The sequence below is a fragment of the Cherax quadricarinatus genome, chromosome 66 (genome assembly GCF_038502225.1).
Source record: "Cherax quadricarinatus isolate ZL_2023a chromosome 66, ASM3850222v1, whole genome shotgun sequence".
Classification (NCBI taxonomy): Eukaryota; Metazoa; Arthropoda; class Malacostraca; order Decapoda; family Parastacidae; genus Cherax; species Cherax quadricarinatus.
In genome coordinates this window covers 23,135,153-23,152,441 of record NC_091357.1, presented here as the reverse complement: position 1 = coordinate 23,152,441, position 17,289 = coordinate 23,135,153, and the positions used below count along the sequence as shown (strand labels likewise).

General features: G+C 42.0%; 1 protein-coding gene across 3 annotated transcripts in view; it reads right to left on the bottom strand.

Moving 5' to 3' along the window:
- The window catches only part of gcl (germ cell-less), a 36,847-nt gene extending 23,508 nt beyond the window's left edge, over window positions 1-13,339 (bottom strand). The window contains exons 1-2 of one of the 3 annotated variants that reach the window (XM_070099264.1): window positions 13,224-13,339; window positions 1,252-1,391 (exon numbers count right to left, since the gene is read on the bottom strand). In XM_070099264.1, the coding sequence (XP_069955365.1) occupies window positions 1,252-1,385 (134 nt within the window). In that variant the 5' untranslated portion in view covers window positions 1,386-1,391; window positions 13,224-13,339. The other 2 variants (XM_070099263.1, XM_053799231.2) reach the window with 2 other exon arrangements.
- Window positions 13,340-17,289: the final 3,950 nt, after the last annotated feature.

Below are 17,289 nucleotides of genomic sequence, written 5' to 3'. Positions count from 1 at the left end.
TGGTCAGAGAGCCCGTCATAAGTCCGAGTCGTCGGTAAATGAGTACGTCCGTCACTAAGTGAGGAGAGGCTGTACTGTATAATGATTAATTAGTTATGAGTTACACCAGTACTCTTATATGGGTGTGAAGCATGGGTGGTGAATGTTGCAACAAGGAGAAGGCTGGAGATGTTGTATCTGAGGGCAAAATGCAGTGTGATAATAATGCAGAGAATCTGTAGCTTGGAAATTAGGAGGTGTGGGGTTACTAAAAGTACTATGCAGAGGGCTGAGGAGGAGTTGTTGAGGTGGTTTGGACATTTAGAAAGGAGGGAACAAAATAGAATGACTTGGAGAGTGTATAAATGTGTAGTGGAAAGAAGGTACCTTTGATATATACCTTTGAAGAGTGTCGAGAGTTTCACTACTCTCAGAGCCTGGCCATGTGCCAGGGTAGGGTAGGGGTCAGCCTAGGAAAGGTTGGAGGGAGTAATGGAGGTTTTGTGTGCGAGGGGCTTCGACTTCCAGCAAGTGTGTGAGGGGCGTGTTAGATAGGAGCGAGTGGAGACAAATGATTTTTATGATGATGTGCTATTGGAGTGTGAGCAAAGTAACATTTATGAAGGATTCAAGGAAACAGGCAAGCCGGACTTGAGTCCTGGAGGTGGGAAATACAGTGCCTGCACTCTGAAGAAGGGGTGCTGATATGTTCCAGTTTTATGACTATAGTGTAGGTATGCCTCTGGCAAAATAGTGATGGAGTATATGATGGTGAAAGTGTTTCTTCTTTTTTGTCACTTTGCCTTGGTGAGAAATAGCTAATGTAAACCATACCCCCGGCCGGGATTGAACCCGCGGTCATAGAGTCTCAAAACTCCAGCCCGTCACGTTAGCCACTAGACCACTGCAATCGTGTCATTACGATTTCTTGAGTCATAGCCAATGTGTTAATAAAAAAAAATATAATTGATGCAAATTCAGTAGCTGAGGAATGACTGAATTAGTAGTCATCAAAACAATATATGTATGATGTTTTAGGAATGTTATCATTATTACTGGGTATAATTATTATTGTTGTTATAATATTCATGGAGTATTGCTGAGTCTTAATGATCATAAAAGCACCTGGGAAATAAGAAGTAATCAAGTTTGAGCTAAGGAACAGGGGGAGTGTCTCCAATTCCTTGGATCAACAGCCATTTACTGGCATCAAGGTACACCCTTCCTCCCTTGAACAGTGTTAAATGAAACAGCATCAGACTGACTGCATACTTTTTTGGTGTGTGTAGCAGAGAGTTCAAGTCCATTCCATCATCATCATCACTCTCCACCTCCTCCACTTTCCGTTTGCTCCCTCCAGATCCCATCACATGGGAGCCCATAAAGCCTTTAAGTAAGTTCCCCATTACCACCTGAAAAATAGGTAAGATGTGTAAGTGATGACATAAGAATATGTACAATCATAAATATTCAACTGCTATATTATGTAAAGTGATTATCCTCTCACTAATCATTAGAAATCTGGTTTTACAACTGCATTTTTCATATCATAAATCGTGAAAATGACTATAGTATTTTTATGAATTTACAATCGGCCTCAGCTCAGCTGTAAAACATTCTTAGCTACACTTTACATGATTCAATTATAATTATTATTATAACTATGGGGACGCACTAAACCCATAGGGGTCATACAGCACCTGGGGAATGGGAAGCAATAAGGCTAGATCTAAGGAAGTAGAGCAGTAGCTCCAATTCTCTGCATCAAGAGCCCTTTAGCATCAAGGTTTACATGACTCGAGGATTGCAAGACTCATACCATTACTGGACTGTCATATGTTTTAAAAATTAATTAAATAATGTTATTTTTTTATTATTATCACACTGGCCGATTCCCACCAAGGCAGGGTGGCCCGAAAAAGAAAAACTTTCACCATCATTCACTCCATCACTGTCTTGCCAGAAGGGTGCTTTACACTACAGTTTTTAAACTGCAACATTAACACCCCTCCTTCAGAGTGCAGGCACTGTACTTCCCATCTCCAGGACTCAAGTCCGGCCTGCCGGTTTCCCTGAATTTTATTTTTTTATTATTATCATACCGGCCGATTCCCACCAAGGCAGGGTGGCCCGAAAAAGAAAAACTTTCACCATCATTCACTCCATCACTGTCTTGCCAGAAGGGTGCTTTACACTACAGTTTTTAAACTGCAACATTAACACCCCTCCTTCAGAGTGCAGGCACTGTACTTCCCATCTCCAGGACTCAAGTCCGGCCTGCCGGTTTCCCTGAATCCCTTCATAAATGTTACTTTGCTCACACTCCAACAGCACGTCAAGTATTAAAAACCATTTGTCTCCATTCACTCCTATCAAACACGCTCACGCATGCCTGCTGGAAGTCCAAGCCCCTCGCACACAAAACCTCCTTTACCCCCTCCCTCCAACCCTTCCTAGGCCGACCCCTACCCCGCCTTCCTTCCACTACAGACTGATACACTCTTGAAGTCATTCTGTTTCGCTCCATTCTCTCTACATGTCCGAACCACCTCAACAACCCTTCCTCAGCCCTCTGGACAACAGTTTTGGTAATCCCGCACCTCCTCCTAACTTCCAAACTACGAATTCTCTGCATTATATTCACACCACACATTGCCCTCAGACATGACATCTCCACTGCCTCCAGCCTTCTCCTTGCTGCAACATTCATCACCCATGCTTCACACCCATATAAGAGCATTGGTAAAACTATACTCTCATACATTCCCCTCTTTGCCTCTAAGGACAAAGTTCTTTGTCTCCACAGACTCCTAAGTGCACCACTCACTCTTTTTCCCTCATCAATTCTATGATTCACCTCATCTTTCATAGACCCATCCGCTGACACGTCCACTCCCAAATATCTGAATACATTCACCTCCTCCATACTCTCTCCCTCCAATCTGATATTCAATCTTTCATCACCTAATCTTTTTGTTATCCTCATAACCTTACTCTTTCCTGTATTCACCTTTAATTTTCTTCTTTTGCACACCCTACCAAATTCATCCACCAATCTCTGCAACTTCTCTTCAGAATCTCCCAAGAGCACAGTGTCATCAGCAAAGAGCAGCTGTGACAACTCCCACTTTGTGTGTGATTCTTTATCTTTTAACTCCACGCCTCTTGTCAAGACCCTCGCATTTACTTCTCTTACAACCCCATCTATAAATATATTAAACAACCACGGTGACATCACACATCCTTGTCTAAGGCCTACTTTTACTGGGAAATAATTTCCCTCTTTCCTACATACTCTAACTTGAGCCTCACTATCCTCGTAAAAACTCTTCACTGCTTTCAGTAACCTACCTCCTACACCATACACTTGCAACATCTGCCACATTGCCCCCCTATCCACCCTGTCATACGCCTTTTCCAAATCCATAAATGCCACAAAGACCTCTTTAGCCTTATCTAAATACTGTTCACTTATATGTTTCACTGTAAACACCTGGTCCACACACCCCCTACCTTTCCTAAAGCCTCCTTGTTCATCTGCTATCCTATTCTCCGTCTTACTCTTAATTCTTTCAATAATAACTCTACCATACACTTTACCAGGTATACTCAGCAGACTTATCCCCCTATAATTTTTGCACTCTCTTTTATCCCCTTTGCCTTTATACAAAGGAACTATGCATGCTCTCTGCCAATCCCTAGGTACCTTACCCTCTTCCATACATTTATTAAATAATTGAACCAACCACTCCAAAACTATATCCCCACCTGCTTTTAACATTTCTATCTTTATCCCATCAATCCCGGCTGCCTTACCCCCTTTCATTTTACCTACTGCCTCACGAACTTCCCCCACACTCACAACTGGCTCTTCCTCACTCCTACAAGATGTTATTCCTCCTTGCCCTATACACGAAATCACAGCTTCCCTATCTTCATCAACATTTAACAATTCCTCAAAATATTCCCTCCATCTTCCCAATACCTCTAACTCTCCATTTAATAACTCTCCTCTCCTATTTTTAACTGACAAATCCATTTGTTCTCTAGGCTTTCTTAACTTGTTAATCTCACTCCAAAACTTTTTCTTATTTTCAACAAAATTTGTTGATAACATCTCACCCACTCTCTCATTAGCTCTCTTTTTACATTGCTTCACCACTCTCTTACCTGGAGTTTACCTGGAGAGAGTTTCGGGGGTCAACGCCCCCGCGGCCCGGTCTGTGACCAGGCCTCCTGGTGGATCAGCGCCTGATCAACCAGGCTGTTGCTGCTGGCTGCACGCAAACCAACGTACGAGCCACAGCCCGGCTGATCAGGAACTGACTTTAGGTGCTTGTCCAGTGCCAGCTTGAAGACTGCCAGGGGTCTGTTGGTAATCCCCCTTATGTGTGCTGGGAGGCAGTTGAACAGTCTCGGGCCCCTGACACTTATTGTATGGTCTCTTAACGTGCTAGTGACACCCCTGCTTTTCATTGGGGGGATGGTGCATCGTCTGCCAAGTCTTTTGCTTTCGTAGTGAGTGATTTTCGTGTGCAAGTTCGGTACTAGTCCCTCTAGGATTTTCCAGGTGTATATAATCATGTATCTCTCCCTCCTGCGTTCCAGGGAATACAGGTTTAGAAACCTCAAGCGCTCCCAGTAATTGAGGTGTTTTATCTCCGTTATGCGCGCCGTGAAAGTTCTCTGTACATTTTCTAGGTCGGCAATTTCACCTGCCTTGAAAGGTGCTGTTAGAGTGCAGCAATATTCCAGCCTAGATAGAACAAGTGACCTGAAGAGTGTCATCATGGGCTTGGCCTCCCTAGTTTTGAAGGTTCTCATTATCCATCCTGTCATTTTTCTAGCAGATGCGATTGATACAATGTTATGGTCCTTGAAGGTGAGATCCTCCGACATAATCACTCCCAGGTCTTTGACGTTGGTGTTTCGCTCTATTTTGTGGCCAGAATTTGTTTTGTACTCTGATGAAGATTTAATTTCCTCATGTTTACCATATCTGAGTAATTGAAATTTCTCATCGTTGAACTTCATATTGTTTTCTGCAGCCCACTGAAAGATTTGGTTGATGTCCGCCTGGAGCCTTGCAGTGTCTGCAATGGAAGACACTGTCATGCAGATTCGGGTGTCATCTGCAAAGGAAGACACGGTGCTGTGGCTGACATCCTTGTCTATGTCGGATATGAGGATGAGGAACAAGATGGGAGCTAGTACTGTGCCTTGTGGAACAGAGCTTTTCACCGTAGCTGCCTCGGACTTTACTCTGTTGACGACTACTCTCTGTGTTCTGTTAGTGGGGAAATTATAGATCCATCGACCGACTTTTCCTGTTATTCCTTTAGTGCGCATTTTGTGTGCTATTACGCCATGGTCACACTTGTCGAAGGCTTTTGCAAAGTCTGTATATATTACATCTGCATTCTTTTTGTCTTCTAGTGCATTTAGGACCTTGTCGTAGTGATCCAATAGTTGAGACAGACAGGAGCGACCTGTTCTAAACCCATGTTGCCCTGGGTTGTGTAACTGATGGGTTTCTAGATGGGTGGTGATCTTGCTTCTTAGGACCCTTTCAAAGATTTTTATGATATGGGATGTTAGTGCTATTGGTCTGTAGTTCTTTGCTGTTGCTTTACTGCCCCCTTTGTGGAGTGGGGCTATGTCTGTTGTTTTTAGTAACTGAGGGACGACCCCCGTGTCCATGCTCCCTCTCCATAGGATGGAAAAGGCTCGTGATAGGGGCTTCTTGCAGTTCTTGATGAACACAGAGTTCCATGAGTCTGGCCCTGGGGCAGAGTGCATGGGCATGTCATTTATCGCCTGTTCGAAGTCATTTGGCATCAGGATAACATCGGATAGGCTTGTGTTAATCAAATTTTGTGGCTCTCTCATAAAAAATTCATTTTGATCTTCGACTCTCAGTCTGGTTAGCGGCTTGCTAAAAACTGAGTCATATTGGGACTTGAGTAGCTCACTCATTTCCTTGTTGTCATCTGTGTAGGATCCATCTTGTTTAAGTAGGGGCCCAATACTGGACGTTGTTCTCGATTTTGATTTGGCATAGGAGAAGAAATACTTTGGGTTTCTTTCGATTTCATTTATGGCTTTTAGTTCTTCCCGCGATTCCTGACTCCTAAAGGATTCTTTTAGCTTAAGTTCGATGCTTGCTATTTCTCTGACCAGTGTCTCCCTGCGCATTTCAGATATATTGACCTCTTTTAGCCGCTCTGTTATTCTTTTCCGTCGCCTGTAAAGGGAGCGCCTGTCTCTTTCTATTTTACATCTACTCCTCCTTTTTCTTAGAGGAATAAGCCTTGTGCATACATCGAGTGCCACCGAGTTAATCTGTTCTAGGCATAAGTTTGGGTCTGTGTTGCTTAGTATATCTTCCCAGCTTATATCGGTTAGGACTTGGTTTACTTGGTCCCACTTTATGTTTTTGTTATTGAAGTTGAATTTGGTGAATGCTCCCTCGTGACTAGTCTCATTTTGTCGGTCTGGGGCTCCACGCATACATGTCTGAACCTCAATTATGTTGTGATCTGAGTATATTGTTTTTGATATGGTGACATTTCTTATCAGATCATCATTGTTAGTGAAGATGAGGTCTAGTGTATTCTCCAGTCTAGTAGGCTCTATTATTTGCTGGTTTAAATTGAATTTTGTGCAGAGATTTAAAAGCTCGTGTGAGTGTGAGTTTTCATCAGAGCTGCCTCCTGGTGTTATTACTGCAACAATATTATTTGCTATATTCCTCCATTTTAGGTGCCTTAAGTTGAAATCCCCCAGGAGCAAGATGTTGGGTGCAGGAGCTGGAAGATTTTCCAGACAGTGGTCAATTTTTAACAGCTGTTCCTGGAATTGCTGGGATGTTGCATCCGGAGGCTTGTAGACTACCACAATGACTAGGTTTTGGTTCTCGACCTTTACTGCTAAAACTTCCACTACGTCATTTGAGGCATTAAGCAGTTCTGTGCAAACAAGTGACTCTGCAATGTACAGGCCAACCCCCCCCTTTTGCCTGTTCACTCTGTCACATCTGTATAGGTTGTAACCTGGGATCCATATTTCGTTGTCCAAGTGATCCTTTATGTGGGTCTCAGTGAAAGCCGCGAACATTGCCTTTGCCTCTGCAAGCAGTCCACGGATGAAAGGTATTTTGTTGTTTGTTGCTGGCTTTAGACCCTGTATATTTGCAAAGAAGAATGTTATCGGACTGGTGGTATTGTTGGTACTGGGGGGGGATTTTTTTTCCGGCATTAGTATCTGTATCTGTTGGTTTGGAGTGGAGGCCATCGACTGTGGTTCCACTCCAGGAATGACTGGATTTGGTGTACGATTTCTGCCATTTCCTGCCAGTTTTTTTTCCTTCCTGGCACTAAAAAACCTCTCCCTCTTGAGTGGCTGTGGCTACCCAGGTTTTCCCATGGCCTGGATGTTTTGTATCTTTTTGTCCCCTTTAGATGGTATGCCTGGCAATTTAAGTTATAGCACAGTCTTTCCTGTACTGAAGAGGTACACATTTCAGGGTGAAAAAGCTTACAGGAAGGGAGTTTGCATTTTCCTGTTGTCATATGGGCATGACATTTTCTAGGGTGGTCATAGTTGCATGTCCCATCTGTTTTTCCAGATTTCCCATGCCAGCAGATACCAAGTGCATAGTATGAGCACAGGCTTGGCTTCCGTTTGCCTTGGGTTTCTGTGACTGTATTCCCTGTTGGTGCATGTTTCCCTGTCTTACTCCTATCCTCCCTAGCACCAACAATGGAGCTCCCACCAGTTGTTTTTGGTAATTTATCCTCACTATTGCTATTGGAGTCCTCTTGTTTGCTATTTCCTGCGGTATTTCTAGTTTGCAATATTGGTTTTATCTTATCTTTGACTACACTTGTTTCCCTACTATGGCTCCTGTCCTCTATGAGGTCATTTATATGTATTCCTTCCTGCGTATAATTCCCGACTACCTGGACAAAATCTCCAGCTTCACCATTACTGTCTCCCAGGACAGTATCTCCAGCTTCACCATTTCTGTCTCCCAGGACAGCACCTCCAGCTTCACCATTTCTGTCTCCCAGGACAGCACTATCAGCCCCACATTTACTGACTACCAGGACATCACCTCCAGCCTTACAGTTTGTGACTACATGGCCAGTATCAAGGGCAGTACCATTCAGCCCAGACTTTTTATGTTCCCATCTGTTGTAGAAAGCTTCCAGGTTTTCTATGAAAGCAGCTTTGATGTTATCCTCTTTTAATACCCTCGTGATTTTAGTCCACAGATTTTCCTCATTTGGGCATACCCAAAAACACTTCTCTGTTTTAATACTGCTTGTAGCTAGTTCTGGGATATCTGCACAAGGAGCGTGACACCAATTTCCACAAAAATGACAATTTATCCATGTGGAAGCCCGTTTGTTTGACTGACCACAGACTACACACAGCTTCATAATGATTTGAATGGTTGATTTACTGCAATTCTACTAGCAACCTCTTGAATATTATATTAATAACCTCCTTAAATGAAGCTCTAGCTATTTGTATTTCTGTTTCTAACTCTTTTTGTATATTGGACAGCTTACCGTCACGTTCCTGATTTTTAATGTTTGTGTTTATAAGGGCGCCTACAAACCCATCCGTTTACAGTCTGCTTTATTGTCCAACGAAACTGTTTGAAACCAGTCCCGGGTTCGGACCAGTCAAGGGTTCGGAGCAGTCAAGGGTTCAGACCAGTCAAGGGTTCGGACCAGTCGATCTGCTCTGATCAGTGGGTCACTTATTTAAAACATACTGGTCGGTGATTTGAGCTAACACATGAAGGATCTACTGGAAATTATCTACCCGAGTAATATGTGATTTGACTGATACAAAAGTATAACTTGCGTGTTGAAGAGCCGGTGATATCTGGCAGCTCCTACAATGACGTACAGTCGACCTCTTTGTTTATCAATCACTGTATCTGGCTTTTCTATTTTTGTTTTTTCCGTCTCCACCACAATAAATGCTATATTATCACTATAGTTGACTGGTGCAAATTTTGGAGGAAGGACGCTTTTTCTGTAGTAATAATTGCTTCTCGTTGTGTATATTGCGACCGCTGGTAACTACAGGTTATATGAAATTCACAGTAACGTCTCGTATTTCAAGAAAAAGAAACTAATGAAAGACACTCCACTCCACTAAGTACCATTATAATACTTAACCTCTCTCTTTTTCTCCATATACTCTTCCCTCCTTGCATCACTTCTACTTTGTAAAAACTTCTCATATGCTAACTTTTTCTCCCTTACTACTCTCTTTACATCATCATTCCACCAATCGCTCCTCTTCCCTCCCGCACCCACTTTCCTGTAACCACAAACTTCTGCTGAACACTCTAACACTACATTTTTAAACCTACCCCATACCTCTTCGACCCCATTGCCTATGCTCTCATTAGCCCATCTATCCTCCAATAGCTGTTTATATCTTACCCTAACTGCCTCCTCTTTTAGTTTATAAACCTTCACCTCTCTCTTCCCTGATGCTTCTATTCTCCTTGTATCCCATCTACCTTTTACTCTCAGTGTAGCTACAACTAGAAAGTGATCTGATATATCTGTGGCCCCTCTATAAACATGTACATCCTGAAGTCTACTCAAGGCAGGTGAAATTGCCGACCTAGAAAATGTACAGAGAACTTTCACGGCGCGCATAACGGAGATAAAACACCTCAATTATTGGGAGCGCTTGAGGTTCCTAAACCTGTATTCCCTGGAACGCAGGAGGGAGAGATACATGATTATATACACCTGGAAAATCCTAGAGGGACTAGTACCGAACTTGCACACGAAAATCACTCATTACGAAAGCAAAAGACTTGGCAGACGATGCACCATCCCCCCAATGAAAAGCAGGGGTGTCACTAGCACGTTAAGAGACCATACAATAAGTGTCAGGGGCCCGAGACTGTTCAACTGCCTCCCAGCACACATAAGGGGGATTACCAACAGACCCCTGGCAGTCTTCAAGCTGGCACTGGACAAGCACCTAAAGTCAGTTCCGGATCAGCCGGGCTGTGGCTCGTATGTTGGTTTGCGTGCAGCCAGCAGCAACAGCCTGGTTGATCAGGCTCTGATCCACCAGGAGGCCTGGTCTCAGACCGGGCCGCGGGGGCGTTGACCCCCGGAACTCTCTCCAGGTAAACTCCAGGTAAACAGTCTTTTATCTACCAATACATAATCCAACAAACTACTGTCATTTCGCCCTACATCATATCTTGTATACTTATTTATCCTCTTTTTCTTAAAATATGTATTACCTATAACTAAACCCCTTTCTATACAAAGTTCAATCATTATTATAAGGAAAGCACAAACACTAAGGGGTACAAGAAAAAGGTTCTTATTTAGATTATTTACTCAGAGTTAAAGAAGAAAATTTTTTTATTCAAAATATTAACCTCAAAAGGTAAGTAACCCAAAATACACAAATAAGTCAATCAATGTGGTTTATTACACTGTAAGTTTATTCAGGTATACACATATACAGTTACATAGATTATAATTATCATACATAACAGCATATGTGTAGAGAACCTAGGATAACCCAAAAAAGTCAGACAAAGTGACTTATTTCCATTGGGGTTCTTACACTGGGGTTCATTATATGTACTTACCCTTATGATGTAGCCCACACAATCATCTAATTCTCAGGTATCTATTTACTGTTAGGTAACAGAGGCAGGTGTTAGAAAACTTACCCAGACAACTCACCTCGTGAGAAAATACCCTGACTTTACCCACTTTAAATAAATCACAATAACTCAAACCTGTCTAAGTGAGTTATGATACCTAATATTTTAGCAGGATAGCGTGCTAAAATATTAGGTATCATAACTCATATCTGCATACAAGCTACGTTGTAGTGTTTTTTAGTTGAATTTTTGTCTATATAAATAATTCATTACTATTGTTACAATATCATTAATTTGTAATTTATTACCACAACGAAAGCAAAAGACTTGGCAGACGATGCACCATCCCCCCAATGAAAAGCAGGGGTGTCACTAGCACGTTAAGAGACAATACAATAAGTGTCAGGGACCCGAGACTGTTCAACTGCTTCCCAGCATACATAAGGGGGATTACCATTAGACCCCTGGCTGTCTTCAAGCAGGCACTGAACAAACACCTAAAGTCAGTACCTGACCAGCCAGGCTGTGGCTCGTACGTTGAATTGCGTGCAGCCAGCAGTAACAGCCTGGTTGATCAGGCTCTGATTCACCATGAGGCCTGGTCACAGACCGAGCTGCGGGAGCATTGACCCCCGGAATTCTCTCCAGGTAAACTCCAGGTATGAGAACTTAAGTGCCCAGTCTTCGGAGCCATTATGTGCCTGTAATCTTTTGACTACTACAGCATGGGTATGGGGAAGACATGATAATGTTATTAAACTAACTAATGTCCTAACTTCCTATCTGTAGTGAGTGAAGTGAGCACACTAACTTCCTGTCTGTAGTGAGTGAAGTGAGCAAATTAACTTCCTGTCTGTAGTGAGTGAAGTGAGCACACTAACTTCCTGTCTGTAGTGAGTGAAGTGAGCACATTAACTTCCTGTCTGTAGTGAGTGAAGTGAACACACTAACTTCCTGTCTGTAGTGAGTGAAGTGAGCACACTAACTTCCTGTCTGTAGTGAGTGAAGTGAGCACACTAACTTTCTATCTGTAGTGAGTGAAGTGAGCACATTAACTTCCTGTCAGTAGTGAGTGAAGTGAGCACACTAACTTCCTGTCTGTAGTGAGTAAAGTGAGCACACTAACTTCCAGTCTGTAGTGAGTGAAGTGAGCACACTAACTTCCTGTCTGTAGTGAGTGAAGTGAGCACACTAACTTCCTGTCTGTAGTGAGTGAAGTGAGCACACTAACTTCCTGTCTGTAGTGAGTGAAGTGAGCACACTAACTTCCTATCTGTAGTGAGTGAAGTGAGCACACTAACTTCCTGTCTGTAGTGAGTGAAGTGAGCACACTAACTTCCTGTCTGTAGTGAGTGAAGTGAACACACTAACTGCTGAGCTACAGCTGAGTTACTGAGCTGCTTTAAAAAACAAAGGTTTAAATATTAAAAGGACCCCAGTGGAAACATGCCAGACTTTACTGAGTTACCAAAGGTGCTGGACAGGCACCTAAGTCAGTACCTGACCAGCCGGGCTGTGGTTCGTACATTGGACTGCATGCAACCAACGGTAACAGCCTGGTTGATCAGGTCCTAATCCACCATGAAGCCTGGTCACAGACCGAGCCGCAGGGGCGTTGACCCCCAAAACCCTTTCCAGGTATACTCCAGGTATGTGAAGCTGTGCTTAAACAAACTTACCCATACCGAGGGTATGGATGGCACTTAAGATGATCCAAGAAGGACATTATAATCAAAACAAAGCGCTAAACCTACTAGGGTCCCAACGAGAACAAGACAGACATCAAGGAAGGTTCCTTGATGGATACTAATAATTACAAGACAACTGAAAGAGCCATTCAAGTATAATATACAAAAAGCAACAGTGAAGAAATATTTATAACTTCGCTCTCCCACTTTTTGACTTAGTAATTGTTAATAATTAATTATGACATAATTTGGAAGACAGAGTTAGTGTGAGAGATACAAACTTCTTTTTCAATATAACTGTAGGTTTCTTAAGAGGTTTCCTCAAGACAGTCAGAGATATAGTCAGAGACACAATCAGAGACAGAGACACAGTCACAGATACAGTCACAGACAGTCACAGACACAGACAGACACAGTCACAGTCACAGACAGACACAGTCACAGACACAGTCACAGACACACACAATCACAGACACAGTCACAGTCACAGACAGACACAGTCACAGACAGACACAGTCACAGACACAGCGTCTCACTCACACTTTGTTGTTGTTGTTGTTAAGGTTGTTAAGGACTACTAAAGCTTACAACTTACACAGCCTTAATAAGTTTATTTAGACACCAGAACACATGAGCTTGGTATTTCTAGTATCAGTGATAGGATTGTTGAAATTAACACTGTACTCGGTATTAGAATGTTGAGAAACGAACCAGACACTGTCACAGTGAATCTTACCAAGTGTCTAGAGGTAAATACACACAGATCTAAATGGATTGTGAAAACGTGCAATTGCATTAAGTTTTATAACCTGCATGAACTGTATCACTGTAGGCAACAAGAGCATTTCACCCCTCCATGGAAGATGTGTTCATTTAATATCACATACCTACAAGTCCCTCCCAAGAAGCTCATTGCTAGTAATCCCTTCCTTAAATCTCTTGTTAGAGCAACTGCTCAAGAAGAAATTTTTCGCCTAGCTGGTAGTAATAAGTTATCACAAGTTATATATACTGATGGATCTAAACAGGAGTCTTCTTACAGGGCTGCATCTGCTCTTGTTGCACCTCCCTAGTTAAGAACCATAATAAATTTGTTGAGTTAGGCATAAGAATTAACAACTGGGCGTCTACACTGCAAACTGAATTGTTTGCAATCCTAATGGCGCTAAAGCTAACCTATGACACTGAGCTTGACTCTATCATCATTACTGATTCTATGTCATCATTGAAGGCTCTTGACTCATATAATGACTCCAACAACATGCTCATTGGGGAAGCCAGGTATAGATACTCAAAAATTAGGGACAAAGGAATTAATGTACAATTGCTATGGATCCCATCACACATTGGATTACTCCTTCATGATAAAGTTGATATGTTAGCCAAGAAGAGTATCGACAAGGAGAATGTAGAATATAACTTTGGTATAACTGTGTCTAGCATTAGGAATAATATTAGGAGAGAAGTAAATAATGAAGATGATTGTTATAGGAATGCAGTTAGAAGCCTGAGTAGATCTATAACCCACTATGATAACATGAACGTAGATAAGTATGTTTATGGAGCAACTTGCAATGTGAACAGACTGACTGATGTTGTAGTGGCCAGGCTTAGGCTTGGTTACAAGTACTTCTGGCAGTTTGGGAGACACACAGATGATGATCAAACTAAATGTAAATTATGTGATCAGGCATATGGTCACTCTCTTGAACAATATGTGCTTAATTGTCCACTTATTGAGGAATACAGAGACAGACAGTATAATAACCTATGTGACATGTCAAGATATCTTATTAATGAAAATAAGATACCAGATATACTAAGCAAATTTCCTAAATTTGCTTGTAACAGATAAGTGAACTATAGATATGTAGATATAAATCCATATGTATTCCTGTTAACCCTTTGGGGCCTAGTTCCTAGGCCTTTTGTGTATCCATATGCTCTCGCGCTACCGTCCACAGGATGGATATGGGGTGCACAATAAACTAGCCACTTCGGTGGCAAAATCTAAATCTAACACATAAGTACAATAAAGGCCTAGTTCCTAGGCTATTGTATCCATATGCTTTTGCGCTACCCTCCACAGGATGGATATGAGATGCACAATAAACTAGCCACTTCGGTGGCAAACACCTAAAACAACACACAAAGTGTAAATTACCCACCAGGAAAACCTCATAAAAGTCGAAGAAAATGACTTACTGCATTAAGGTCCTTGTAATATCTTATTATTTAAACTTTAAAAGTTAAAACAGCTAAGTAACTCAACTGTGTGAAGATCAGTTACAATAAAAGGAGATAAACAAGGAATACAGTAAACTGAGTTATTTACATTAACATTAAAGAGAGGATCAGCTTATAATAATAGGTACAGGAATGTTAGCTATATAAGAAATCACTCTCCTTCCTTCTGTAGCTTCATTCATCTGGTACCTTGTAAGTCTCTGAACTGGTACCTTGTAAGTCTCTGAACTGGTACCTTGTAAGTCTCTGAACTGGTACCTTGTAAGTCTCTGAACTGGTACCTTGTAAGTCTCTGAACTGGTACCTTGTAAGTCTCTGAACTGGTACCTTGTAAGTCTCTGAACTGGTACCTTGTAAGTCTCTGAACTGGTACCTTGTAAGTCTCTGAACTGGTACCTTGTAAGTCTCTGAACTGGTACCTTGTAAGTCTCTGAACTGGTACCTTGTAAGTCTCTGAACTGGTACCTTGTAAGTCTCTGAACTGGTACCTTGTAAGTCTCTGAACTGGTACCTTGTAAGTCTCTGAACTGGTACCTTGTAAGTCTCTGAATTGGTACCTTGTAAGTCTCTGAATTGGTACCTTGTAAGTCTCTGAACTGGTACCTTGTAAGTCTCTGAACTGGTACCTTGTAAGTCTCTGAACTGGTACCTTGTAAGTCTCTGAATTGGTACCTTGTAAGTCTCTGAACTGGTACCTTGTAAGTCTCTGAATTGGTATCTTGTAAGTCTATGAACTGGTACCTTGTAAGTCTCTGAACTGGTACCTTGTAAGTCTCTGAATTGGTATCTTGGAAGTCTATGAACTGGTACCTTGTAAATCTCTGAACTGGTACCTTGTAAGCCTCTGAACTGGTACCTTGTAAGTCTCTGAACTGGTACCTTGTAAGTCTCTGAACTGGTACCTTGTAGGTCTCTGAACTGGTATCTTGTAAGTCTCTGAACTGGTATCTTGTAAGTCTATGAACTGGTATCTTGTAAATCTCTGAACTGGTACCTTGTAAGTCTCTGAACTGGTACCTTGTAAGTCTCTGAACTGGTACCTTGTAAGTCTCTGAACTGGTACCTTGTAAGTCTCTGAACTGGTACCTTGTAAGTCTCTGAACTGGTACCTTGTAAGTCTATGAACTGGTACCTTGTAAGTCTCTGAACTGGTACCTTGTAAGTCTCTGAACTGGTACCTTGTAAGTCTCTGAACTGGTACCTTGTAAGTCTATGAACTGGTACCTTGTAAGTCTCTGAACTGGTACCTTGTAAGTCTCTGAACTGGTACCTTGTAAGTCTCTGAACTGGTACCTTGTAAGTCTCTTCCTGAACTGGTTGATGCTAGACTGGCTTTGACAAGTGCGGGCAATCCGTCATACTCCTTTGCTGCTGTACAATAAAAGGGGCTTGAAGCCTGATCACCTACTGTAGGTACTATGATCACCTACTGTAGGTACTATGATCACCTACTGTAGGTACTATGATCACCTGCTGTAGGTACTATGACCACCTACTGTAGGTATTATGACCACCAAGTATAGGTACTGTGACCACCTACTGTAGGTACTATGACCACCTACTATAGGTACTATAACCACCTACTGTGGGTACTATAACCACCTACTATAGGTACTATGACCACTTACTATAGGTACTATGACCACTTACCGTGGGTACTATAACCACTTACTATAGGTACTATGACCACCTACTGTGGGTACTATAACCACTTACTATAGGTACTATGACCACCTACTGTGGGTACTATAACCACCTACTATAGGTACTATGACCACCTACTATAGTATAGATACTACAGTGAGCCCACTAAAATATATATTGTCCAAATATAGGATGAATGCTGAATTATAAAGGAAACAGCATTTTCTCTGGAAAGATCAGATTAGATTTTGCCACTGAAGTGGCTAGTTTATTGCGCACCTCATATCCATCCTGTGGACGGTAGTGCAAGAGCTTATGGATACACAAAAAGGCCTAGGAACTAGGCCCCAAAAGGGTTAACAGGTATACATATGGGTTTTTATTTATCTACATATCTAGAGTTCACTTATCTGTTGCATGCAAATTTAGAAAATTTGCTTAGTATATCTGGTATCTTATTTTCATTAATAAGATATCTTGACATGTCACATAGCCTGGTTGATCAGGCTCTGATCCACCAGGAGGCCTGGTCACAGACCGGGCCGCGGGGGCGTTGACCCCCGGAACTCTCTCCAAGTAAACTCCAGGTAGGTTATTATACTGTCTATCTCTGTATTCCTCAATAAGTGGACAATTAAGCATATAATGTTCAAGACAGTGACCATATGCCTGATCACATAATTTGCATTTAGTTTGGTCATCATCTGTGTGTCTCCCAAACTGCCAGAAGTACTTGTAACCAAGCCTAAGCCTGGCCACTACAACATCAGTCAGTCTGTTCACATTGCAAGTTGCTCCATAAACATACTTATCTATGTTCATGTTATCATAGTTGGTTATAAATCTACTCAGGCTTCTAACTGCATTCCTATAACAATCATTTTAATTATTTACTTTTCTCTTAATATTATAGAAAGGAGAATAATAAGTTCCTAATTATTCCGGCAGAGCCAGAGGCCCATACATGAACCCCCCTTCTGAGTCAACAACAACAGACTCTTATAGCTTGGAAGAAATGTTTGGCGCCGTGAACAGTTCGGCTTCTGGTACAGCAGCGAAGGC